A 27,717-nucleotide genomic window follows, 5' to 3' on the forward strand; every position below is an offset into this window, starting at 1 on the left:
GCGCTCCATCTTGGGCTGTTCCCTGTCTTGTGCCTGTAGCCCTTAGATCTTTGTTTTCCACTGCAGTTTATCTTGAACTTTTTAGTCTTTCTCCTTGCATTTTCCCATATTACTGGGAAGAATTTCAGCAATGTTCCAAGCCGCTCGTTGGTTGTTTTTAACATACATACAGTTACCGCCATTATACAGCTATCCACACCTGTTAGACCTGTTACCCTTAAAGCACTTCACACAAAGCTCTGAATTTCTTATGATATTTTTGGAAGTTACTTTTGCTTTCATTTTCTCCAAAACACAACTTACATCCAGAAAATATTGTTAAGTCTTAGACTTAATGCACATCGGGAATATTTGACATAGACTCATTTTCTGGACAACTATAAATACATAACTCCTTATCAAAAAATTATTTTACCGTGATTGTAGAAGTAGTTAGGTATTATATATTTTTTCCGCTAAATATCTATTTTGACATGTTGCTTTTCTTTGATCTCCTGTAACCATCATCTGTTTCCCTCACAACAAAGTACAAAGAAACAGGGAGATTACAAAATAGGGAGATTACAATACAGTGCATAACCAAAATAGGGGGAGAGATTGCAATACAGTGTATAACCAAAATGGGGGGAGAGATTACAATACAGTGTATAACCAAAATGGGGGGAGAGATTACAATACAGTGCATAACCAAAATGGGGGGAGAGATTACAATACAGTGTATAACCAAAATGAGCGGAGAGATTACAATACAGTGCATAACCAAAATGGGGGGAGAGATTGCAATACAGTGTATAACCAAAATGGGGGGAGAGATTACACTCAAAAATATCTACGCCACTACATGGAGATGTGGTGATGTGAAGTGATGATGTCATTGGTACCATTACTGGCCCATTTCTGCTTATCGCATTAACATGTCCATTTACCATAAGCATATATCCAGCACAGTGATGTCATGAACCTTGAACCTTCCCTGGAAAATGCAGATCAGGAAGCAGCGTAACACCTGGATGGCATGCCAATCTGCCACAGGGCACCCATTCAAACACTCGGCACAATTTAGAGTCACTAGTTCAACCAACTAAACGTTTTTTGACTTTGCAGGAGGAAACCTGTGTATCCAGTAGAGAGCAGGCAAACTCTCCACACGCACAGCAGGGCCACACATTAAACCCACAACACTGGGTGGATGAGATCAGAGTACTCATCATGGAGCCCTTATATTAACATACCTTATGACATATTTAAATAAACTTTTAACAGACACTCTTGTCCAAAGTGACATACAAGTAAGGGTCAGAGCCAGTGAGCATCTCATGAGCAGATAATGGCTGTGCTAAGGGACCCAACAGTGATCTGATTATGTTGCTGACCACAGGATCTGAACCAATGACCTTCTGAGCCCTGACACAGATCCCTCGTTAAATTAACTAAACACCGCCGGTTACACAAATCTACTTTTATTCATTCATTTCTGAACGGATTTCCCCTTATTGTCAGAATTTATAATTAATTAATATAATTATAATTTTTCTTCAGAGGTTGATTAATTTCTTTTTTGGCAGTCTTTTAATTTCACTTTTCATCGGCTCAGGTGCTTTATGCAGCAACAAATATTTATGCCTGTCTGGTGTTTGGTGCGCCATCTAGTGGATATTTTGTAATATGACATAACTCTCTCCGATTTCCTGCTTCGTCACCGTGAATTCTTAATCTTGACTGTTAGTCAAGGCAGGTTGGAACAAGGCAGGATTTTGGAATCCGAAATACCGTTAGGATTTGGGGCAGGGAGGAGCGTGGGTGGAGTAAATTGATGAAAAAATATAAAATGTCTGGGATGAGTGTTGTAGCATTTGTACAAAAAATGCTAATGTTTATTACTTACACATGTATAGGTAATAACGCCATGTACACGTCGGTGTTCATGACACACGATGACCTGTAGCGTCTTGCAGAAATGGTCTTAAAAGTGGATGGAGGTATGTGAAGGCAAACCAATGAAGAAGGGGCCATTAGCCAAGCAATGGAATCAAGTAGGAAGAGAGATTCTCTAGACTGGACAACTGAACGGCCCAGTATAAGGGACGCAAGTAGAGGTAAGTTATTGACATTGGTACTACATGAGGTAAAGTATAGAAACTAACTGTAAAATGAAGCTGATTGGTTATGAGTGCGTAAAAGCAGCTTGTCTGAAATACACTTCCATATAAACACCTAGTGACTATCAGGTTAAGCTCACTTTTGGCTCTGGAATCACTTCAAAGGTAGGTGAGTTATGTGCTCAGGGAAGCATTTCTGCACATGTATGGCCTTCCTGTTATCTTTAACAAGTCCGGCCTTTTCCTCTGAGCTCTCATTAACGTTTTCTTTCGGCCACAGAAATTCCTTTAACTGGACATTTTTGTTCATCGCGCCATCCTGTTAACACATGACACTGCAGTGCCTTAAACTTCCTAGAGGTCAGTCTTTATGTAGCTGCCACGTACGACACCATTAAACCACATTCAAAATAAATTAGATAAGGCATTTTGGCTGTTCCAATGCGTATTCAAAAAGTGAATCTCTTGACCCAGCATCTGTGCTATATGTATTCAGTTGCAGTCACATAAGCTGGTTACAACAGAAAGTAGGCATACCTCATAAATTGGTCATTGTGTGCATGGTTGTCATACATTAGGGAAGCATTTACATATTGACTTCTGGCTTTTTCAAATTTTCCTGTATCTGTTAATACACATTAGTTTGTGATGCACTAGGTTAAGTAAACCAGAAGCTAATGGTACATATCAGTTGTATTTATTGTGACTTACAATGTTAACCCAAAGCTTGATCAGACACTAATACCCCCTATGCTAGTTAACTAGTATATAGTTGTTCAAGTCAGACAGTAGTTCCCCAAACATGGGCTTTGAAGACATTTCTCCCAAGGCAGCAACAGTAAAATATATACCATTGCCATCTTGTGGACAGAATCAGTATTGCAGTACAACACATATCCCAAAAAAATGCACAGAACATGCACCTGGATACATACCTCTGCATAAGTAAATGCCAACCCTAGCAGCCTATCTGATGAATGATCAAAACCTATAAATCAATACAAATCTGAAACTGCAGGGACTCCATTAAACTCATCCACCAGTTGCTGTACCGTCAGAAAGCATAACCTGCAATTTTTCTGATGTTTTAGATACGAAGTGTAGTGCTGATTGAGTTCACCGTCAGGTTCATGCCCAGGCCTTTCTAGCAGATATGTCTGATGTCAAAGAACAGACAACATGCCAAAGTATTGGTCAAGACAGCTACCGAAAGTCAAACTATTTTATACCTTTCTGTCACTCACAGGCCAAAGAAAGCTTACCTGATGCCCCAATTGCAGGATGGGCTTGGAGCAACATAATTTAGTTACAATACGCAACCATTCAAAGATCAAGAGCTACACAAAATAAAGGGCATCCAAAGGTTAGTTTAGTGCTTTTTATTAGAGATCAGGGGACGATACAAAACATCCAACCACGCAGCAAATAGCCTTCACTCCATACACACGCTACCGCAATACCTTTATCATTCCATTCTATAGGCTTTTCCAAAAGACAATATTAACTGGTTAATGAACTAAGTTTTTTTTAGTCCTCAATGTGCCAAGGTTTGTTTTGGTCTCAAAATATTTCCAGTTTCATTTTAATATTCTATCTAAATTCTGGAATTATATTGACATTCTTAAAAAAAAAAAAAAAAAAAAAAAAAAAAAAAAAAAGCTCCCAAAAACCGTTTGAAAACCCACTGCATGTTGTATAACACCAGGTGTGTAGCTAATAATCGTAAGTGAATAAGTTTGGCAAAAACAAAAAATTAGGAGGAATGAAGTTTCAAATGTAACAGCTGCTGTCCTCACCTCAGTCTAAAGGAATTCTGAAAGAAAAACCTGTTCTCATACACGGTTTAAATTTCAGTTCTACCCTATGCACTTATAAACCACGTTTGTGTTGGTTTTATTTGAGTGAACTGGAATGACAACCAACAATATTGGAAATTAAAACTGTCAGATACCACCCCTCCTGCAAATATCCCCCCCCCCCCCATCTATTACCCCCACCTACCCAGAGTACCCCCCCTCCACACACACACTTTGTATCAGAATGAAAAGCCATACCCCAACACAAATATGCTTTCTGATAGGCCCAAAGTGCAACCTGGAGTTAAACTTATAAAGGAAGCCCTTCCAGAGACATCACTGATGAGCCTCCAAGCTTTTCTGCCAAGGACTTCCGGTCCTTGATGTCCTCTGGCCCATTAGCTTGCCACTCATGCTTAATGCCTAAAACAAGACAATACAAAATATTTTACTAGACCTGCATTTCAATACCATACATGCATATGTTGTGTTAGCCAGATACTTCCAGATGAAATGGGGAGCAAAGTAATAAGCCTAACTTGTAATGAATTTCCATATCAGGCTTAAGACTACAAATGTACTGCTTGAGCTCAGTGTATGATGACTGATTAACCAAAGGTCACAGCTAGATAAGAAGCTGCCTGCAATAAGTGAAACCATGTGCAGATGCAGGAAACTAATGGCATGTCAGTTTTATATCAGTGACTTTTTGTACTTTTGTACAGCATACATTCAGCTGACTTTCAATCCATTCAATGCCATTTTAAAAGCCCGTTTTATATTTAGATAACTAAATACAAGCCTAATCTTGTCTGCTGGGAACTAACAGTTCAACCTGCATTTCCTCTTCGGTCATCCTTACAATTGAGTGTTTTGCTTGCAAGTCAAACTTTAAGGAATTAAAGTGATGCTTCACCAAGCAGCCAACCCTTCCTTTTGGGCTTCTAACCTGAGAATTTCTTCTTGATGGCATCCTTGGAGCTGGCATAGATCATCTTGCTCTTCAGAGGGGCATTCTCTGGGGCCCTAAGACAGAGACAGTGGTTCAGCTCAAAAGGCCCATGAATAAGACATTTAAGACAACATATTAACACAAGAGTCAATCAAAAAACCATTTTTACCAGAACACGAAGACAAGGTCTTCCTTCTTCGTCTCCCTGGTCTCGTATTTGGCATCATACAAGCCATAACGGCAGTCATTGGGAGGCAACATGTTGACGAAGTGCAAGTAGGGATCCATAATGGTGTCTCCAACATCACCCACCAAGATCTCCTTGCCGTCCTCCAGGACGATGCTCTTTTTATCATCACTCAGGCAGAAAAGCACAGCCTTCTTTCTACTCTTCTTGTCCTCCTCAGCTTTACGCACCTTCATGTCATTGAAGGTCTTAATCACATCATCGGTCACTGTCACTCCGGAGGCCTAGAGGGGCAAGGAGGGTGGTTAGCCATCAATCAGTGATATGCAAATGCATGGTTACTCCACTCCAGCCCAGTGCTTAATAGCTACCAAGCCTAAATGACCAGTATGAAAAAATGAAAGAAAAAAAAAAGACGGATATTTTGTCACAATATAAACACCTGACACTGACTGAAAAAATATTTCACTCTAGGAAAAAATGAATAGGAGCAAGGAGTGGCCTAAATGCAACCTTTTCAGGGCAATGTAAAGCACTAAAGGGCAATAGATAAAAGAAAGATGGGAAGCACAGCAGAGCTTGCCCAATGACCTACCAATTTAGGACATAAGATACGAGTACAAAACAGGCTACTTCATGTGTTTCCTTCAAAGGTGGCACTATCAAACCAATAAACACGAGTATCTTTCAATACCAGCTACAGCACACACAGTTGTGTGAGATGTAATCTATGGATAGAAATGTTTTAAAATCTACTACACAACTCAGTGTACTGTAAACTTACAGCATACTGTAAGAACAGAATCACTTCCTCAAAAACCTAGACGGGAAAGTATTAAAAGCTTGCAAAGAGCTGAAACACAAAGCATTCAACTTCCTGTTCATATGCAGCATGGTTTGCAAAAGACTGTTTAAAGCTGAAAGCAAATCAGTGATAAGCTGATGGGCAGATTGATTTTTTTCCCCCCCACTTGTAATTCCCAAAATGTAATTTGACAGCACAATGTTCTGCAATAAATCTACTTCATATAAGAAATTACGCAGAATGATTACAATGACCCCCAACCAAGTGAAAGTAAGCAGTTGGAAGATAATTCCAATGCAAAATTACCTTCCAGCAATAACATGAAATATGACAAGGGAATAACCTGCCAACTGTGCTCTTCAACAACTGGACCGAGCGTTACACTATACTGGAATTTTTCTGGAGTAGACATTAGCAGCATGGCCTCTTGTATAAAGCTCTGCTAAAACAGTATTTGGGCTGCAACAATGAATCAATAATAATCAATGAAATAGTTATCAACTAATTTCGTCATTGCTCGGGTGCATTTTAGCATGCCGAGTAAACAGTGCTAGAAGGTGATGTCGTCATAATGTTAACGTCGGCATGTTGTGCCTAGTTCATATTTCACTTCTGTGCATCCATTACAGTCTGTACACGGTTATGCGTCCACAGAAACAGGTCACATCAGCACATGCGTACGGCAATGCTACTCCACCAGACCAGCAGGGGGCAAGTGTATTGCAATAAACAAATACAGGCAGTGAAGTGAAATGGGAAAGTTTCATGAACAGTTTTGAAGTTGTTACTAGGCCAAGTACAATCATCAGCAAACAATATGGCGGAGACAGCAGATTTTGTATTTCTATGCCACTGCCACTTTAGAGATTCTCTACATTGTGTAAAGGTTTTACAACAACAGTCACTTAAATACTTCTTAATGTTTTTTAAATAAAGTATTTGCTTTTCTTTGAACCCCGTTTTGGCCAAAATAATGAATTAGTCGATCACATGATGAATTATCAAAATAATCATTTTTTGCAGCCCTAGTTGCCATAAATCTGATGATTTTGTGTCTGTAAGTCTCTAAGCATAGACATTTCAAAGCCTCTCCAATCACTCCAATATACCCATGCACTTCACTAATTTGGCTTACCAATATTTCATGAAGTCAATTATTAAAACAAGCTGGCTGTTAAATAAGTGGAATGGTAAGAGTATACAGAAACAAAGCTGGATTCCTCTAGCAATCCAAGAAATCTTGTTCCCCAAAAGGTAGTTATTGTATTATTTTGATTAATTCTGAAGACAGCATTTTTCCTGAACATATACATACAGGCCAGAAAAAGTGCTCTTCTCAGGTGAAATCTTTTGCAGAGAGCAGTAGGATGCTAGTTAAGTATTATTTCAGACAGTGTACTATTTTTAAAGATATAAAACTAGATAGTACAAAACCATATACTGCAAGTAATTTTAGCATTGCAATTCACTGTGTGCAGCAAGCTTAATACATTTAGGATTTTAGCAACTTGAATATTTTGATTTAAATGTTTTATGGATGAGAATGTTAAGCATGCAAGATGTTACATCACCTAAAACTATAAATCTAAGAAAACTTAATACTAAACAGCTCTATATATAGTTTAAACTAGTGAAATAAAATGCACCATTCAGTGCAACAATCATATCCATTATTCAGTTTGTCTGGGATCTTTGTAAATGCCTTTATGCTTCATTATTTTACATACACAAAAGCCCTGCAGAAGTTATCAATGAACTGTATAAGGTAAGTAAATGCTGCAAATGAATGTCAAAATACTTCAGAACAAACGTTTAAGTTACACGTTTATGGCAGATATTAAAAAACTAAACCAATACTGGAACTTATCTCCAAACTATTGACTAGACTGGATAGTTTCAGTCTTTCCAATTGGCCTTCAAGGAGCTCTCCACCTATATAGAAATGTATATAAAACAGGGCAAACTTTGTTATTACACTGATGGTAACAGCGCATGATTTCAAGGTACTGAAAATTTTTACCACTGGCTAAGCACACTAATCAAATGAAGATCATCAGGAAGCATTAACTTAAGTCAGCAATGCTGCAAGTTTGTCTGGAGGACGCATGCATGCACTACATGAAGTCATTGTATCATGGGTTGTTACTACAGACAACAGGGCTTTAGTGGTGTTTAGTTAAGCAAATTTCAATCACAATGCATGAGACTGAGGACTTCTGATTTTCATTTAGACTAAAGCAGATGAAAGCCGGGTATAACAAGGTACTACGCAACTGCAAATCACAACCGTAAAATATCAACCAACATTGCACCAGCCGCATGTTTTGAGCATGAAGAGGACAAAGCTTATTTGGCAGATGGCTCTGCATTACTTGAGCTTGTATAGAGTTGCATACTACACAACTAACCACCAAAATAAATGTAATGGGCACCAGACTACAGAATCGAATTGATCCGCCAGAGTGTAACAAATGTGTAAATCCCCAGCGCAGGGAAAGGGTTGTTTCAAGGAGCACCTCAACAATTACCTGTGTACAAGCTGCCAAGCAAGGATTTAAGACAGCAAGAAATGGTTATAAAGACAAGATAATTCTTAAAAAGTTAAAAGGATCAAAGTTTCTCCATATTTCTCCAGGTTGAGTCTGAACAAACGGAAAGAATTATTTAATGAAGCGAGTGTCAAAATTTGCTAAATATTCCGCTCATAAGTCTTCCGTGTCCTGTTTGTTCGCGGCCTAGACGAGTATGACAGCATTTTAATCCGTAATATAAAAACTCCTAAGACCAATATGCGGAGTGCAATTTAAAATACCATTAACAAACCAAAGGTTTCGATTCCTACAAAATGCGTTACCATGTACAACTATCTGCCCGTCACTAAAATTACTTGTGATAGTTTGGGTATACTGCATGATTTTCGGTTAAGAGTCGTTTGACTTGGCCAAGACTAACACTGATTTCGGGGCGAGTGAGTCAGTTGCGACACTGCAACATAGGAAATGTAGTCGGAAGAGGCTAGAAAACTTCCCTCATTTAGCCTTTCGGATTCTCTGGCTGAACGAACACACACCTGCCACCGTTTCCCTCAAGATCTCGGAAATTCAGCCGATTAACATACGGCAAATTGGATACTCAAAGGCGCCACCATCCTACCCCAACAGCCCAAACCATGGCGACCGATTTTCAGTTTTGCTAACGGCTAGACAGACGCGAAACAAAACCGGAAATAAAAGGGAAAAAAAGGCTGAGTACATGTATGGCGAAGAGAGATGATACCGGTACCAACGCCTGCTCCAGACGCGCAGGCGCACGCAACTAGGCCCGAAGACAGCGAATGCAATGATTTAACACACATTACATTTCCAAACGCAACGACGACGACAAACTCGCTACAAAGGCCAAAAGACCCTAACATTTAACATTTGGAAGCATGTGGTTTTTAAATAGCTATTGGAAGAAAGCAAAGAGGGATGGGAGATCGAATAGAATGGCTTCTGAGATTATAAAGTCGTGAAATTTAGTGAATAGTTGCAGAGCACATGGTACAGAACTCGCACATACAAGTGGTAATTCTGAACAACGGCAAATTTGACTAGCAGCAACGACCACTGTGCCGCATCAACTGGTCAGCCAAAGCAGCTCAAGTTAACCTTGAACTTTGACGAGCAGGGGTGGCCACCGACACGGCTTGTCAAAGTTGCCTGCGCGCAACCAGGAAGCCGGTCAAGCCACTTCAGACGACAGCCAAACGCTAGGTCTCTCCTGAAGAACCGACGTAGGGTCGCTTAAGTCATTAGATGTCACCTTTTGTGCATTGGTTTACATAAGTGCCTAAGTAAAATATATCGGAGATGCTACGGAAACATGGGATCCCGATCTTAGAGCGAAAAGTAGATTAGGGTGGGGCCGTGAGCACAGCGTTACTCCGTGTGAGAATCGGCCACATTACCTAAAAACTGCAGCTACGGCCGCCTGCAAAGTCAAACACATCAGCTGAAATATTGACAATCAATACGCGAAATTGGCAAACGTGCACCGGGCAGTTAACCGCTCAGTCGCCCACAGAGTCAAAAAGTCACATAAGAAAAACAAAACAATCGCCATTTCCAAACCGAGACAGACTTAATTTACTCAAATCCGACATTCACAACGAGCCGGAGAACGGGCGGCAGACTGAGGTGGAGGCCTGTCGACTCATTTTAATAAGACGCCAAAACAGATCCAGACATACCGAGCTAGGCCTCAACTTGCCCAGAGAGAACGAGAACGAGGAAATGGCGCCAGTTTTCTCGTCGTTTTGTTGCTTCCGTTATATACCGTTATACATATATATATTATATATATGGTTTAATCAAGTAAACAAGGGGGAGAAACAAAATATATTCCCTGCATCACTTAATTCGTACACAAACATTTTATAAAAAATAGGAACTCAGATTAGTCACCGCCTGACTTGTTTTCTGTCAAGTGCATAGCCAGTGGAAGAGAGAGAGAAAGAAAGCAAGAAAAACTAGGAAGTGCTCTACTGCAGCTCTAATACATGCGGGCTATTACAGCACAAAACCCAAAACCCGCTACATGGCTAAAGCACTATAAAACATTTGGATTATGTGTTGTTATACATATATATATATTCCGAAATGAGGGCAGAGACATTAAAATGTGAACGTACCATGGTAGTATCGCTGTACGAGTTTGTCGGCGTCTGGCTCGCGATTGAATGAGCTCGAGTGCAGTGCCTCCGTATGACTCGCTACGCCTCGCGGACGCGCCCAGCTGTGCGTGCTTCGCAGCTGTGGGTGGGAAGCGCACATCCGGGTTTGGAGACCCTGTGCTTCAATCGGAGAGGATAGTGGGAATTGAGGTTTGTCTAGGAGATACCGGTACAATTTAAATGCAGCGAATGTCTACTGCAATGCCAGTTTTAAATGTTTAAGAATATGTAATGGCCGATATCACGATCTCAATGATTATGACGTGTAAATCTTTCAGTGTATTGCACAAAACACGAGCTTGGGGTTAAACTAATGCTTATCATACAGAATTTTGACGTACGACGTAGATCGAGAAATATTAAGGGCATCGGCATACTTAATCAGAGAGTTTATAATGACGAAAACTAGGCCTGCTGTATTTTCAGAAAAGATGTGATACAGCACAGATTTCCAAGTACAGGAAACTGGACAGCCAGTTTAAAAGAGTAAGTTGTGAAGAAACGCACACAGTGAAAGGTCTTCTGGTTTCAGTCACTGCAACTTTTCCTACATTGAAATGACATTATTGATATGGATGCATATTTTGGTTGCCAACTTTGATATTGCACATACCACTTGCTTAACTGCAATTAGCTGTAGTTGTTAATGCAATACTTTTGTCCTTCATGTATATCGTATTAGTCAACCTCTTGCTAGCTCGTACCGTTATATCAGTAAATGACTGAAGACTAGCTTATTTTTGCACAGAAAAAAAGTTAAGCTACGCTGTTTTATTAATAGAAACTAGGTACAATTAAGAAGCCAAATAAAGTTAACACATATCTACGTGTATGTACCATTTTCATATTTTTAATCAGGTTCCTTTTCCTCGGTTCTTTGGGTTGCCCAAAACCACATTTAAAGAACGAATCAACGTAGTTACGTTTGACTATTCTGAAGGATACCACAGTTCCGCCCACGTGCTTCTCCCTTTAAGGCGTCTGAACTCGCTTCCAAATAAGGAAGCGAATAGTAGCACCGGTGGCGTGCGCGCGCCCCACGCTACTGCTCTAGCGCCGTGTGGATTGTGGCGTCGATTGCCATATAAGGTAATAAGCCATCGCAGATCTGAAGCGAAGTTCGTTGAGCAGCGTGTTGAGGAAAGAGAACCGCAGAACCCGACGAGAGGCGGGACAGGGCCCGCAGTAGACAAGATAACTGTAGAATGGAGGACACAACTTCCGCATTTTAAATAGGAGACGAGTTTTTGTAATGTTTTTCTTGTCAAATGTTATAACTGACGTATTGCTCCGAAGTTATAACCAAGTAGAAAAAAATTATAAAAATGAAACATTTATCAACATGAATTAAATCTCTGTAAAACCAATTCGAAAAGTTTTACTAGTCCTGCATAAAAACTGTCATTTTGTGTTTAGTTCAATGCTGACACCTAGTGTTTTGAAGTACAAATGTAAATAAGTTTAAGGAGCAGCGATTTGCATGAAAATGATCGTACAAATAAGTGGGCACTTTGATTCATTTTAAACATTCTCATTTTATTTAGTTCAAAAGCTTTTACTCCTTTCAGTAACAATTCCAGTAAACGATATAACACAGTATATGCTCTTAACGTGTAAGCTGATTTGGACAAAATAATAAATTTACATTTAACATCGGTAAAGCCAGGAGAGAAAGAAAGCTGAGTAAATACATTTAATGCAAATGTTTTTATTACATAAATGAATAAACTTTAAATTTAAACAAAGAGTAAAATGTGCAAAGAGTATCAAAGTTAATGAACAATACCCACATCATTTACATGTGCAACTTTACAGGATGACATAAGACTTGAATGCAACATGTTGTGGAATGTGATGTACAGAGTAATTAAATAAAAAAATATATATAAACATTACTGCTTAGTTATGAGGGGTGTTCTCTTGCAGCTGGAATTCATTTTCTGTATTATCAAATATAAACCTTTTAACTGGTCCTTCACTACTTAAAATCTCAGTTCATTTAAGATGCAACTTTGTGCGAGTTACTGAAATGATATAACCAAAATATCACAGAATATGTGATGATTTAAAAGTTAAAACAAATCTTGATATACGGCAGAGTTGAGTTTCTTAAAGACAGGAATGGAGTCAGAGTTAACAGACAGCATGTAACAATCTAAGTAGCGGACCAATTCTCATGCAATAAAAATATCATGACACTTTAAATGGATGCATTATGGAGTATACACACATCCAACCTGTATGTGGAAAGTTTTTTTTTTGTATCTAATTGCTAAACATAAGAAAAAGGGAATAACAGGGAAAACAATATGTCTGAATACTACAGCGGAAAAACAGCCATAAGCAGAAAAATAGTGTATAAAAAAACGCAGCACCTGATTATTACCCTGGGAGTACTGCTATAATTATGTATAAGGCACATTGTGTAAAATACAAGGCATTAATGCAGCATGGTGCCAGATCAAATTTAAGGCATATATAGACATTAAATTATTAAATTATATAGTACACTGGTGTTTAAATTATAAGTAATCATTTGCAGATGAAACCCAGATAAAACATATTTTGATATTACAGTCACACAACCCAAAGATTGTGGTGACAAAGCTAACTGACCAATGTCTGGTGTGTTAAATGCACCTACTTCCTAGTTTTGAATTTTCTAAACAACAAACACCAGTGCCCCTGAGACAGGGTAACAGCTTAAGGCAGTGTGAATGCATAGCAGTACAAAATGACGTTCTTTGGGTTCTAAGACGGAGCCCTGCAGTACACCTCGCATTAACGTTTAAAGCTGGATAGTGCTGTAGGTTGCCACACTTTTGTGCTGGTGAAATGGTATTACTGTCATTGCCACGTAGTGTATTGTGGTGTGTGTAAAGGTGTCAATAATCTAAGATTTTAGAGCCCGTATACGACCAGACACTTGTGCTGTTTCTCTCTTGGTATCCATTTTGTGTATCACTATGTTATTATGTGAGCCATGAATGTCACCTGGCTGCCAGTGAGCTTTATTTGGGAACCTAACTTTGTTTCTTCTGTTGCACCACTGCTGGCATTCTGGGCATGTTTAATACCACTGTAGCCTGAAAAAAAGAGAAGGAAAAAAGAAAAAAAAGATCAGCAGTACACACACACACACACACACACACACACACAAACAAACACACACCTTTAAGAACGATACGTGCAACAATCGATTGTAAAAGCACAAATGCATACTTATTTTATGTGCATTTATGCTGCTATGACAGGAAAATACCTTGCATTTTAACCCGTATACCGCAAATGAAATGGAGTTAGCATATAAAGATTAAAATGCATTATATTTTGTTTTCATATCAGCGCAAATGCACATAAAATAAGTATGCATTTACACTGCTACCACAATCTTCTGGGAAGGCTTTTTTGAGTGTGTCTGAGAATTTTGCCCATTCATCCTGAAGACATTTGTGTGGTCAGGCACTGATGATTGGTTGAGGAGTCTTCACACTTAGGTTTGAACAGCAGCCCTAAAGATTATCCCAAAAACCTGCATATGCACTGGCCCTTTGCGGATAAGATTGGCCACCCCTGTTTTAATGTAATGTGACCTTTGGTAGGGAACTTACCTGTTCCAGTAGTACCCCAGCAGCTTGGTCTATTGCACTACCAAGCCCGCGATATTTTCCAGAATAACGTATGAAGGCCCAAGTGAGCATGGCAATCATGGCCAGGCCCAGGACAAGGTCGCACAGAGACGCCATACTGGCCAATCCAATGAACAGCAGCAGGCCCGACAGAACGTACAGGAAGCACACAAGGACAAACAGCACTGCAGGTGTTCGGAATGCACTGAAGACGTTCTTGGACTTTTAGCAGGAAAAAAAAGAAGCTATATCAGTGATACAATGTTAATCATTCATCAGTTATATTCCACATATTGACTTTAAGAATTTGTTTATCCTAGGTATATAAAAATCCATCCAACTCCTTTTCCAGTACAGTGTCATGGGAGTACATTAAAAATAAAAAGCATGTTCCTATGTATCCACAGTGCTAATACTGACTAGACCAGTGTTTCCCAATCCAGCCCTTGGGGACCAGCAGACAGTCCACTGTTTTGCTTGGGAGCTGGGAAGGAACAAAGACGTGGACCATATGTGGGTCCCCGAGGACTGGGTTGGGAACCACTGGCCTAGATGGTGACACTGCTTCACAGTTGAATCTGCACCTCACCTCATTGTGTTTCCTGAAAGACTGCCACATCTCCTCCAGCTCCTTCTCCAAATGGGTGTAGTAGCGCTCACAGAACTCCTGTCCCCCCATTTTTTTGGTGGACGTGAAGAGATCCAGTGACTCCTGGAGGCAGAACTGATGCTTTTCCTCTAAGGAGTCCGGTGAGACGTAAGGCAAGTCTCCCCCACAGACCTAGTAAGGACAGAAAGTGGGAGGGGAGTCAAAGACAGTCATACAACAACATTTTAAACAGATAAACATTAGATTTCATTCTTAGTTATTGCGGGAAAGTCTTACAGGCTGCATTCACATTGGGGATTTGACAGGATGTATTAATACACAACCAGGTCATAAACACAGCGATTTATTGGTGTCTTTACGTTGCAGCTATATTTAACGGTTCACAGCACACCTAGAACAACACTTGCAACTTTTGTCTGTCACAATGTGTTATATTTATGGAACTGACTGCAGGTTAGATTCTCATTTGAGCTGTACCCAAAAGGTTCACCAAAACTGGCTTGTACTCCGCTTCACTATGGTTGACCAACAACAACAAAATCAGAATGACAACGTTCTCAATGTCATTCAGATTCAAGAAAATGAAGTACTGTCAATGAAATGGTAAAGGTCTCATTTCCTCGGACATACACTCTTAACTCTCATATTGTCCCCACATGTACATGAATGTACTAACCTTCTCCATGTTCTTGTAATATTGATCTTTGGCTGCTGCCACTGCTGCAAGGTTGTTAGCCTCTGCTGTTGCCTGAAAGAGAAGGACAGCTTTACCACTGTTTTTAAAATGGGGCCTGGAATAAAGCAGCACAAAATCAGCTGGCTGCATATCACTGACAAAGTATCACCCAGTCTGAAATGCAAACAGGAATTCTCACAAGAACAATACTTTCATTCAGTTTTCAGTTGAACATCCTTAAATCTTACCTTTGTTGCAAACCAAGCCATCAATTACATTTATGAGTACTAGTACTCCCAGTATTAAACTGAATGCACAGATCACGTACAACCCTGTACCCAATAAATCCCTAAAAGACAGGTGGATGGATAGACTACCGTTTTCATTATTTATTTATTTATTTTTAAATCTACATGCTGATAGAGACAGCAGTGATTCTATAATTTGAATTAACCAGGGAGTTTCACATGCAGTCAGAAAAAGGGAATAGATGCTCTTATCCAATCTATCTTTGTCCACAGAGCAGAACATTCATATTTTGCCAGAAGCTACTGGTCTGTGCAATCAGTGTAAAGGTGAAATCAACACTGAATAGTCCCTGCGACAGACACGTGCCAAAACTCTAGCGGAAGCAGCAGTAATTAGACTAAGTACCAGCAGCATGGATTTCGGATGGGGAAGGTCCTCGCCTTGGTAGATCTTTATGTATGCCTAAAGACAAGAGAGTAAAAACAGCTGTCACCCACCACAGCAGGAAAGAGTGACAGTGCATCTCCAGCACGCTGTGGCAGCTACAGCTGCATCAGGGAGAGTAACAGGCGTCATCACCCCCTCACCTTAAAATACTCCAGCAGACCTCTGCATGTGACCTTGTTGCCATTGATCTCCTTTTCAGCCAGGCTGGCTGGCTTCAGCAGTGTAGGAATTAGGGTACGGAGCTCGTCCTTAAACTCCTGGGCCACGTCTGAAAGCAATTAAAACAGCCCATCGCATCTGCGGTACAAATTCAACACATGTAAAACTGGTTTTACGCCATTTCGTTTAAATGACAGTGAAGTTTGACTTGTCTTGACCTGAAGTGTGCGGGGATCGCTACTGATGACAGAGAGGAATGTACAGGACAGACGTCACCGTGAGCCGTGTGGAAGTGATGGAAAGGCAGCCGTAGTACCTCTTAGCTGCCCCCGGAAAGCGGGGCTGGTGGCCACCTTCAGCCCTGGGTGTGGCAGCAGGAAACAGGAAATGGAGTTGAAGCAGGAGTGGATATGCTCTCTCACTGACTGCAGCTCCTCGTGCTGGGACTCTTTTACCTACACGGTGGCACATACACACACATCAGCCACCTTTCTACTGATACACACACTCTCTATTTACGCGCTTCTGCTAATACTGACAGCAACTGACTGCTAGACATGCGGGGTGACGCTGAGCAATCAGTGGGGATGATACAACTATAGCTATCAAACGTCTGGCTGTTTAGAAACAGATGTTCAAAAATATGATCTTCGGTAAAAAAAATAAATAAATAAAATCTAGCCTGGCTGAGGTCCCTGGTGATTATGGCAATGAAATAAAGACTTGCCTTATATTTCTGAAAGGTTATCAAATATCAAAATTCACACTAACATAATTCATGTGCCATTTCAGTTCCATCAATATTTTCTCTGCACCAGGATGGTCTGACTTCAATTATCCAACATAAAGTATCAATTAAATAATAAATCATTATTTATGCTGTGACTGCAGTGTAATTTTAAAATACTCTGACGTTAAATGATTTGCCTGTGGCTTTACTGAGCTCCAACAACCATGCTGCTCACTGTGAACTTCACCAGGACCACAGGGGTGACGAAAGGCATCATATGTACAGGTCACTCAAGGTGTATGTGCAAGATTACAAATTCATACAAGCCCCCGAGATTCGCCCTATTTTCCAACACAAACATGCTCTTTGAATGACAAAAGATAAGTATCAAAATCTACACGGCGTCACCTACGTACCATCAAAGGACTACAAAACATCCCACGTGCTGCAGACTATGCTAATATTAAAAAAAAATACTAGTACTACTAATAAATAAAATTGCATAGAAACCCACCAGCCCTATGATGCCATATATAACTGTACTGGATTCCAACATCTACCTGCAAGCGTTTGTCCAAGAAGTCACTGCCCCCCTTCAGTCCGTAGGGATACTCGTAGGGGAAACTCCAATCTCTGACGAGGAACATTAGGGACTGGGTTTGGGGGGGTGGGGTGTGAGGTACAAGAAAAGTGAAATAACTGAATTATTACACGTACTCACGGCATGTAAACAAACTGGCACCAAAATGTTAGCCCTAGGAAACTCAATGCCGTGTGCCGCCATGACGGAGTGTGACCGTGACGTCGCTGTGACTCAGACTGCAGCCGCCACAGCCCCCAGCCTGCACTGCCACTTTGCATCTTTGGGCAGATGTTGTGGTTTGTCCACTTTGTTAACAGATAGCGTGGGGGAATTAGCACTGCTGCTAGTTTACACTGATGGGCTATTACACAGCATAAACTCTAGTCCAGGGCTCTCCAACTCCAGTCTTGGAGAGCTACTATCCAGTAGGTTTTCAATCCTGCCTGGCTTCTGATGAGCCACACCTGCTCCTGGTATTTACCTGAGAACAGGTGTGGCTCATCAGAAGCCAGGCAGGATTGAAAACCGACTGGATAGTAGCTCTCCAGGACCTGGGTTGGAGACCCCTGCTCTAGGCCATTGGGTCACAAGAGGCTTTAGGAAAAAAAACTGCGAAGTATAAGTAAACTTTTAAAAACAGTATTACTTTAATTACACCGCTGAGCTGGTAAACATCTGAAATGAGTGACTAAAAATGCACTGGTAACATCTGGTTAATGTCTTTGTACCTGAAAAGGCTTCAGGAAGATTTCATCCATGGCAAGGCGACCGTACTCTGTGAACAACTGAAATGAGGTACAGAGAGGTAGGGTTATTGGGCCGTGCTGGGGACAGGCACCATTTCGCGCTGGAATGCACAAGTGGTGCGTATTTAGCGTGTGTAGCAGATGAGTAACCTGAAGCTGCTGTAGGTCATCCTCCTGGATATTCTGAGAGAGGTTGTAGATCTACAGAAACAAAACATGTTGCTAAGCACCAGACACACTGGATGGTCAGGGTTTGCCTACTACAAAATAAGGGATGCAGAAGTAAAATGGCACCATGAATAAATGCACATGTACACAAGTAGAATAAAAAAGAAACCAGACTGGGGAGAACTCTGACACTGTGAAGGAGAAAAGCAGGCTAGTAAGGTGAAGATGCAAAGCATCTCGCAAGACTAAGAACCATCCACATGCACAGACAGACACACACACAAAAAAAACAGAAAAGAAAAAAACAGGACGAACAGCATGTCAAAGCCAAAAACATGGCTGATCAGACAGGCCACACCTGTATGGAGCTAGTCATGGTGCTGAGGGCGAAGATGGTGGCGCAGTCCTTCACAGTAGACTGGGTGTCAAAAGCCCCCTGGGTGTCCATCAGCACCACTGCCACCTGCAAGGGGCACAATGCAGACCTCACACAGCTGCCTGTCCAGGATGGGCTAATATGTGTAAAGTATCAGGCTCTTCCACCAGAGGAATTTCCAGAGGGTGACTTGGTGCCTGAAGCAATACAGGCACACAGAATACATGAGCACACTGCCTGAAGGAGTCTGTGGCGATTTCGTGCGTAATGCAAAACCTGTGCAACAGCCCATGAAATTACATAGCAGCAGAAGGATCATAGTGCATGATTCATTTATATAGAAAAAGATATTTTCAATTTGTAATCAAATTCATCCATTCATTCAAATTTAGGGTTTCAGAAATGCATTTTCCAGCTTAAAATGTGGGGTGTCTTTACAGTAGTACCTATATGACATCTTGCCACTGCTCCGATATTTAGTGATATTTTCTATTTCCCCCTTTTACCGCTTAAAACATGGCACTCTTTACATTGCCAGCAGTGACATAGAGCCATACACTTTTCCTTCAAAGGTAGCTTCGGGCTGTACCTCAGAGCCGTCTTGCTTTTCCAGCAGAAAGACCTCGCTCCACAGCTGGATTCCAGTGGTTTCTGGTTCCGAGCCCCCCCTCCAAGAGAAGCCTGTCAGGGGCTCATCCTCTGATCCCAACCAGTTGTCCTCAGACTAAACATGCAGAGAGAAAAAGGCGGGAATCACGGCAGGCAGCTGGGGTTACTAGATTAGGCATTACTGTACTGTATGGCCAGCCGGGACACAATGCTCTAAACCAACAACCTCTCCCCGTGACAGAGAGCAAACTCGCTCCGCTGCATCACAAGATTTGTGCCTAAATCTCGGACGGCAAAGATGAAATGGCAGTTCAGCCACAGAGATTATCACATGACGTACGAACACTGACCTTTCTGTACATGTATCGAAGCATGAAATCCAGAATGAAGCTTTTGCCCTTGCGGAAGGCGCCGGCAACGGACAGCACCACGACATGCTTGTCTCGGACGTGTGGGGACAAAAGAACTCGTTCCAGAGCCTCTGTGTCCAGTGAGAAGGAGTGATCCTCCTTGCTAACAGTCACAATTTGGACTGCGCCAGGCTCGCTACTGCCCCTCATTGGTGAGACACTGGTACTTCCTGTGCGTGACAAACAGAAAACACTCATTTCAATGACAGGAAAAATAAGAATGGAAAATTAACAGCATTATTCAGAAAGTACTTTACTACATACAACAAACATCACCACAACATTAAATCAATGACAAACCACACAGTAAAGACTGCTCCTAATGCGACAAACCATAATATAAACATACAAATTTACTTATAGATGGCTGCCAAACTACCTTGGTCACTGGTCATTAAGATTAGCACAACTACATCATGTCTGGCATTGTTAGAATACTAATTAACTTATTTTTATTATCAAACACTTGATATCTTTAGAACATGGAATGCATTTGATATGACACTCATGTCTAGCCATTGCTTAATAAGATCTAGCACAGTAAATAGCCTCTCTAACAGGTTGGGAGCGCATCTGCCCTGGGTAGCTCCTGTATGGCTCTACTGGCGTATGATGAGGCTCCCTTGCCGATCAGACACTTTTCTGAATACAGCTCTTTGTTACACCTCGGCTCGTCGCGTTTATCCGTGGGACAGTACACACAAGCAAATTGCTGGAAATGTTGCGATGAAAAAAAAATCATCACAAGCTGGTGTCACTGCTAAAAAGCAAAGCCGCAGATTCCGGTTGATGTAAAAGTCGCCGTGAAGTACGCGATCTATGACATTTGTCACGACAAACGTTCCGTAAAGTGCTTAAGTTCGGGAGTTGTGCTGGGTTCTGTTACACCTTAGGCCCGTGAAGAAATTTTGAGTATTACCTGTTAAAATGCATAAACGGAATAACGCCATGACATTTGCAATTGTCCATTGGTGGTACTACAATGTTAAAACGCATTTCGCGTTACAAAATTCCATTAGTATATGGGATGCAACAACCACGGATTATATATCAACAAATATACTCTCTATACGCAGCATGCAGCCACAATAACAGAGCTAAATAAATCTTATACAATACTCTACTCTACATCTGATGCGACAAATATACCGCAATAAACGCTAGGTAATATAAGAAATTTTAAGTCCTATAACAACATTACAAAATGGCTCCAGATCTACAATATTAAAAATGAATTACTGCCAACTATAGTCAGGTCTCGAAATGTTGATAAACGCAGCATCCATCAAGGTACTACAAAACAAACGCTGTAGCCCAGAAAAATCCAAATTACATGTTAGAACTATGCAATCGGTACATTTTTCTCAAATTATGTATACCTTAAGTATCCGGTTAATTGAAGCGGAGGCAAGCACTTTCCTTTTAATGACTGTAAAAATATCCAAAACTTACAGCTACCAGCGACGTATATCTTGACATTCCCTTCCCCATTGAATGGCCATGTAGGGATTGTAGTTTTGGGATTTAAAAGTATCATATAACTCAAACAATGTGCGGCAGTGGTTAAACACCATCTCCCAGGGTGCACCCCGATAGGCGAACAGCGCCTCATGAATCATTACCAATGCGGAAGGGTGGAGTGCAACACGTTCTTTTTCCGTTACCGTAGTCGCTGACGTATTTAGGTATGGGCGGCATGAGTAGCCGCGACGAAGTTGGGGTTCGCCCTGGTGTGCACAAGCTACAGCCGCCACTGACTGGAAGTGAAATTGGAAGTTTATTGTTGCTTGTGCTTAATTTGAAGCCATTGTTAATTTTTGTTTTGGCGCAAATAGCATTTGATTCACATTTAAAGCATATAAACGTAGATTTTGTAGTAGGCAACATCCATCCAGGGCTGTAGTCGTGATTTTTAAAATACCAAGGTCAAAAGTGTTAACCCTTTCTAGGTGTGTCCCATGATGGATCATGGCTGTTGGAGTAGCAGAAAAAAATAGAGGACTTGACCTTCATGTCCTCAGTGGTAGATCTGGGTATGCAACCGTCCTAATGCAAGAAATCCCCAAACCTCAGGGGGATAAGTCTGCACATCCATTCACATGTATATAAGTTTTTTCCTTGTAAATGGTCTGTAGGGTTTGCAAACTGCCCCAACACTATTGATGTTTATAATGGAATAATTCAGATTTGCCATAAGATTTCTTGTGTGAATGTGAGTCCAAAAGCGTGAGTGTCACACCAGATGCATGAGATTTGGCAACCCTGGAACCTCCATCTCCCCAGCAACTTTGTCCAGCTCCTCCATGGGGATATCAAACCATTGGGTAGATGTTTTCAGTAATACATTTATCAGTTATTTCCATATATGTACTGTAACTGACAAAGGTTCTGCAAGAAATACAGATCAACACCCCACATCAATGTAATAAAAGCCAGTGTCTGAGAACTCATTGAAAGTACCATTATTATGCCTTTCTGTACCTGCTTGTCCTAGTCAGGGTTGCAGGAAGTCCAGAGCCTGTTCAGGAGGCTACTGGGGCCAGACAGGAAACAACCCAGGATGGGGCACCATCCCATAACCAGGCTCACTCAAACACCATTCACACCTATGGGTAATTAACCTCACCATGTTTTTGTATTGTGGGTTTGGGGGAACTAGAGTAAACCCCATGACAAGCAGAGGAACCACTCAAATTCCACACACATAGAACCATGGCAGAAACTTGAACCCTGGTCCCAGAGGTGTGAGACACCAGTGCTAACCACTGCACCACCCCACATATAGTAACAGAAAAATGAAATGGATGCACACTGGGCTCTAAGAATCTCAATAATTATTTATTGTTGACAGAAAAAAAACTTTAATTTAAAATGAAAACCTTTATTAAATTCAGTTGACCATGCAAAATCGTTTATAGCTGGAAGATTTACAATAGTTAGTAAAACTAAAATATAATTTTTTCTAAGAATGAACTAAAAAGTATTTAGCAGTTGTATGTGTATCATAACTTAAAACTAAACATTAAAACATTATCTGGGCCCTGAATCTCTCAGTGCTGGCAGTTAATTTTAACACATTGAATAACCATATTTTTATTGCGGAAAATCTCACACGGCAGTCTTGATTATTAATAAAATTTGAGTATATCAGCCACCCGGATTTGTCTTGGATAAAGTTGTCCTTTAATTTTCCGATGTCCCACATCATCAGAGTCAAACAAGATGTTTTGCTGAGTTGCATCAAACTCTGCATGCTGGTGTGTATCAGAGAGCAGCATTAGGTGATAAGTATTAAATATATCACTATGTGTCAACATGTCAATAGGACTAATTCAGGCAGTGTGAAGATCAGTGTATGCATGTGTCGGTATGACACGTGGCAGGTGAGACAGATGTGCCTCTTTCTGTTCAGGTTTCATCCAGAGGATGTTAATGTCCACCTCCTGCCAAGTCAAGCAAAGACCCAGCCGCCTCCTGGGCTTCAGCATCCAGCTGCAGAATCTCTACCGTCTCCAGGTCTAATTCAGTCTCCCCTGGAAGCACTAGGTACTGGTACTGATGATACTGGTAGTAGTGAAACTCAATGTAGCCACTATCTGTTAATGGGTCTTTCTCTCCATCCTCATTCACTTCCTGGAGTTCTATGGTCTCCATAGAAACCAGCTCTTCTTGGTCAGCAGTCAAATGGACAACCGTATCAGAGGGCAGGGCAGGTGGGGAGGGTGAAGAAAGGAGAAGCGTTTGGGACAGTGAATCTGTGCGAAAGAGAGCAAAACTGGTCAAAAATGAACAAGCAAACACACTTATGACTACAAAGTATGCAAAAATGGACGCATTAACAGTCCACCTGCATAAAAATGTATGTCCGATTTACACAGCAAATATAAGATTATGTGCATTCGACTCTACAGTAGCAGTGAAAGTCAGTCCTTGGCATTAAGTGAACAACAATGAACCCACTAAAGACACAGTGGTATGCCATCTGGCTGCGGTGGCTCAAGGTTGCCAAGGTAACAGCTGGCGGTTGCTAGGGAAATGGCATACAAACGCAGAAGATATGCAACATGCAGAGGGAAAGAGCGAGCACGGAAGAGAATGAAATTAGAGGGAGGATGAGTTGTCGGACCGTAATGAGGAAGGTACCGTGCAAAATATGCATGCTTCACGTTTTAACCATGAAAAATGAACTTCATTTTCACATTCAAAATCTAATTTGATTAAAAGTATGTGGAAGGTTTTTCGCTTTGCCTGTGTATATGTTAAGCATTTAGTACAGAAATTAATTCCAAGCAAGAGAAACTGACCTGAGATCTGTATAGCATCACTTAACACTGGTGCCCCATAATCTCCTTCCTCAAGCCTGTTTCAGGACACAATAATAAAGAACATTTTTAAAAGCTGTTACATTGCTGCAAATAAGTATCATAAAATACAGATTTGTGCTATGAAATCAGTTAGGCTGTTTCTGATTTTGTGTCACACTTTGGAAGGGTCATCAAACACACAATGAAGTTTAAGACATCCTACACAGCTTTCCTTGTCAGAATGCTGTAACTCAGGGAAAGTGTGTGTTACACTTCACAACTGAAAAGGCCAGTGTGAATATTCTGAGAAAATCTCCCTGACACTCATTCTAAGTTCCCAGAAGAATGTCAGACAAACCTATTGTTGAGTCTTTAAAAATGCATGACGACATGCATATCTTGTGTCTGCATTTAACAGGCTGCTCTTTGGAGTGGTGTAATAGCAACACTGGCAGTGGTTAATATAAAGAGGATTGTGGGAGAAACTAACAAAAATACTAATTACTTTCGACTTTTTCAGATTCCACGCTTCTTCAGAGACATTTTGGTCAAGGATGGATGATTTCTTGACCATCTTTTCCTTGTTTAACTCCGAATGTGGGATTTCCGATTTTCTTGTTGAAATGACTCTAGATCCTTTCTAAAGCAAAGTGTCTATATCAAACGAAAGGTGCACATTGATATTCCTTTTTAATTAACTCTATGGGATACAAGCTTTATCTGATGTAACAGACTTGACTAGCCACAACCTATTGGGAATCTGGTTGGACCTGTCAAGAGTCCTGTCCTCACATAAATATATTCATCACAGATGGGACTGAAATCCCCTCTTTAAGAATCAACATCTTTAATGGCTAATACTATCAATATAGGAAATATCGCCAAAAAAGGTTGCTATAACAACCGTCATCTATACAGTAAACACCAAGGACGAATGCTACTAGTTGAACTCTGCATAAAAGGAGGCTGCAGCTATTGCTGTGTTCTTCCTGTGCGCTTAAGCGCGTTCGTGTGTATGCATTATGTGACCACAGGAATATTACATAATCCAGAGGTTTTCCACTGGCTTGGTCACAGGACCCACATTATTCTTGGTCATTAATTTACGACACAAAAGAAAGCCATTTACTCTCTGCGACCCACTTTTAGTTTACAATCAACCAGCTGAGAAACACTGACACAAGCTGTAAGCAGCCGTGCAGTTAAAACACACATCGGAGCAAGGTTGTGTATAATTTGCGAGACTTGCTCATTTGGACTGTAGATGTAACATATGTAACCGATATCTGTGTGCAAGTAGACTCACAGAAGAGGGCTGCTGTTCAGGTTGCTACTGGTGCTGTGGCAGTGCTGAGTTTTCCTAAGCACCTCTAAAAGGGCAGGTCTGTACTCTGGAGACACACACCACAAGGATCCTTTGCCCACTGTCTGGAAAACACCCACTCATTGTTATTGAAATGCACTGCAACGGGACACTGCATGCATGTGTTTTTGAATATATGTATAACAATATTAATATAGAAACATATGAATGTGTCCATGTATCAAAAGGAACCAAAAATAGAAAGACAACACTCATTATTACTAGTTATTATTAGTTGAATTCAATGTAACATCATTTTCATGATATTATTGGAATATATTCAGTTAATGTGGTACTTGGTCTGGTGTGAGACAGTTATTTTTTTTTGTTTTACCTGGCCTTTCTCTCTGCGAATCCGGTGAAAACATTTACTCAGTGACAGATTGTGTCGCACCGAGTTTCTCCAGCCGCCAGGGGCTGCCCTGTAGTAGGGGAAGTTGTTCACAATCCAGTCATAGATCCCCTTCACAGGTAGCCTCTTTTCTGGGGAGTCCTCGATGGCCATGAAAATCAGACTGCTGAAGGAGTAAGGGGGCTTGGAAGAGCAAAGGGGCAGATGAGGGGTTGGTATGGAGTCTTGGAGTGTTAGCTGGGGCAGTGGAATGGTTTTAGGTAGGGGCTGCAGGGGGAGTAAGTCGCCCCTTTGGTGCAGCCAGCTGAGGCAGGTCAGGTCATCCTCGGCAGCGGAGGTAGGCAGGCTTGGGCAGTGCGCGACAGGTCCTTGGGAAAGTGGGGGAGGAGACAGGCGATGACAAGAAGCAAAGAGCAACTGGGAGTCAGCGGTCAGGGCTGAGGGAGAATAAGATGTAGGTGATAGAGGGAGTGAATTAGAGGGTGTCAAAGGAGAAAGAGGCAATGAGGCAGGGAGAGGAGAGGACGATGGCGGGGACAGTGGCTGGGACTGGAGGGAGGGGGACACAGGGAGAGCCTGACAAGGAGTGAGAGTGGCGTGAAGAGAATGAGATGGTGGCAGTGGTTGAGAGTTGGTGTCCATCTCTCTCCCAGCTCCAGATTCCTGATACACTCATCCAACTATTGACCTGTTCAGAAGTCAACAAAGTGATTATTCATCTTATTCACAAAAGAAATTAATAGATGCTCTTAACGCGACAACAATTATATACAAATATCGTTAAAGATAGACGTTATACATAATGAGAAAAGAACATGTTTGGGGAAAAAAACGACAAAGTATAAAAGTTAGCCAGCCTGGTCAGAGTCCTTGTCTGTCATTCCCAGTCCACTTTTCCTGTTAATGATTTAGCAACCTAGCTAACCAACAGGTGCACATATTTTATGCTGCAAGATGCATATATACATTTATACATCGTGTAAACACACGTACTTAAAAATTAGCACTTATCGCACCGTTTAGAAAACAAAAGGGACGTTGGCGCATCTTATGAAAATGGCGCTAGAATATACAGTTACACTTTGCACAATTAATGAAACAGGCTTTGTCCATTGCCCTCTATCTCGGTTTCGAATAAAAGAAGAAAGGTTGTAAAGAAACAATTAAAGCATGCGCTGCTTACCTTGATTACAGAAAAACCTTAAGACAGATATGTAAGTGTACGAGTGTTAACAAAACAAAAAATGTCTATTTTTGTAATTAATATAAAACGCGTTTTAGCCGAATTCTCTCGTCTGTCCGCGTTCCAACCTTCCTCGCGTTTCCTTAGAAACCAAAAGGACGCTTAGAAACCTGCGCGCGTCCAGCGCGGCCACGATTAAAGGGGAACTACCTCGTGATTCTCTGCTACTGGGCTTACAGCATGGATGCACAGTATACACCCAGGACAATGATTTAAGATAAATTACAAATAAATCCAAACACTTGGAGTTGGAGACAAGCGTTTATAAAGCAATGCAGATATACTAGGAGACCAGACACAGAGGAAGTAAAATCGTTATCAGAAGCAATACATTTTTTATATATCAGTGTAGGATGACCATATTTTGCTTTGCAAAAAAGACTGCACTAGGGGCAGGACGCAAAGTTGCACACAGAAAGCATTCTGACTGTAGAAACAAACGTCAACGTGAAACAAAGCGAAATCGCGGACGTGTCAGGAGTTTTAGGTCCCAAAAGAAATGGACGGATA

General features: G+C 41.1%; 3 protein-coding genes across 5 annotated transcripts; all 3 read right to left on the reverse strand.

Annotated features, from left to right (window-relative positions):
* Positions 1–3,463: 3,463 nt before the first annotated feature.
* Positions 3,464–10,668, reverse strand: cfl1 (cofilin 1). Its single transcript, XM_023794268.2, has 4 exons — positions 10,512–10,668; positions 5,017–5,318; positions 4,845–4,921; positions 3,464–4,318 (listed from the first exon to the last, which is right to left on the reverse strand). Exons 1-4 carry the CDS (start codon positions 10,512–10,514, stop codon positions 4,206–4,208), a joined length of 495 nt encoding a protein of 164 aa, XP_023650036.1. The 5' UTR covers positions 10,515–10,668; the 3' UTR covers positions 3,464–4,205.
* Positions 10,669–12,063: 1,395 nt separating this feature from the next.
* Positions 12,064–21,479, reverse strand: atl3 (atlastin 3). Of its 3 annotated transcripts, none has more exons than XM_023794260.2 (14): positions 21,398–21,479; positions 19,886–20,115; positions 19,516–19,650; positions 18,909–19,013; positions 18,533–18,583; positions 18,365–18,421; positions 17,614–17,706; positions 16,640–16,778; positions 16,305–16,432; positions 16,123–16,179; positions 15,469–15,540; positions 14,772–14,963; positions 14,165–14,404; positions 12,064–13,639 (listed from the first exon to the last, which is right to left on the reverse strand). In XM_023794260.2, the coding sequence occupies exons 2-14, from the start codon at positions 20,093–20,095 to the stop codon at positions 13,577–13,579; spliced, it is 1,542 nt and encodes a 513-aa protein (XP_023650028.2). In that variant the 5' UTR covers positions 20,096–20,115; positions 21,398–21,479; the 3' UTR covers positions 12,064–13,576. The 3 variants fall into 3 exon arrangements, with proteins under 3 accessions (XP_023650028.2, XP_023650023.2, XP_023650017.2); XM_023794255.2 differs by having other exon boundaries at positions 21,325–21,445; XM_023794249.2 differs by lacking the exon at positions 21,398–21,479 and adding an exon at positions 20,865–21,166.
* Positions 21,480–22,764: 1,285 nt separating this feature from the next.
* Positions 22,765–27,704, reverse strand: LOC111835037 (uncharacterized). Its single transcript, XM_023794942.1, has 5 exons — positions 27,148–27,704; positions 25,947–26,652; positions 25,556–25,677; positions 24,250–24,305; positions 22,765–23,700 (listed from the first exon to the last, which is right to left on the reverse strand). Exons 2-5 carry the CDS (start codon positions 26,604–26,606, stop codon positions 23,375–23,377), a joined length of 1,164 nt encoding a protein of 387 aa, XP_023650710.1. The 5' UTR covers positions 26,607–26,652; positions 27,148–27,704; the 3' UTR covers positions 22,765–23,374.
* Positions 27,705–27,717: the final 13 nt, after the last annotated feature.

The sequence above is a fragment of the Paramormyrops kingsleyae genome, chromosome 10, assembly GCF_048594095.1.
Source record: "Paramormyrops kingsleyae isolate MSU_618 chromosome 10, PKINGS_0.4, whole genome shotgun sequence".
Classification (NCBI taxonomy): Eukaryota; Metazoa; Chordata; class Actinopteri; order Osteoglossiformes; family Mormyridae; genus Paramormyrops; species Paramormyrops kingsleyae.

Bases quoted from the DNA above. Each gene is read 5' to 3' on its own strand.
- cfl1 (XM_023794268.2), bottom strand. The intron at 4,922-5,016 runs GTAAAAATGGTT...TCTCTGTCTTAG, and splicing joins GACCTTGTCTTCGTGTTCTG to GGCCCCAGAGAATGCCCCTC. The intron at 4,319-4,844 runs GTTAGAAGCCCA...GTCTTGTTTTAG, and splicing joins CATCAAGAAGAAATTCTCAG to GCATTAAGCATGAGTGGCAA.
- atl3 (XM_023794249.2), bottom strand. From the start codon at position 20,895: ATGGCGTTATTCCGTTTATGCATTTTAACAG. The intron at 19,651-19,885 runs GTCAGTGTTCGT...CTGCATGTTTAG, and splicing joins TTCGATACATGTACAGAAAG to TCTGAGGACAACTGGTTGGG. The intron at 14,964-15,468 runs GTTAGTACATTC...TGTCCTTACTAG, and splicing joins ATTACAAGAACATGGAGAAG to GTCTGTGGGGGAGACTTGCC.
- LOC111835037 (XM_023794942.1), bottom strand. From the start codon at position 26,606: ATGGACACCAACTCTCAACCACTGCCACCATCTCATTCTCTTCACGCC. The intron at 25,678-25,946 runs GTAAAACAAAAA...GGTGTTTTCCAG, and splicing joins TTCGCAGAGAGAAAGGCCAG to ACAGTGGGCAAAGGATCCTT. The intron at 23,701-24,249 runs GTCAGTTTCTCT...TCTTTCGCACAG, and splicing joins TGATGCTATACAGATCTCAG to ATTCACTGTCCCAAACGCTT.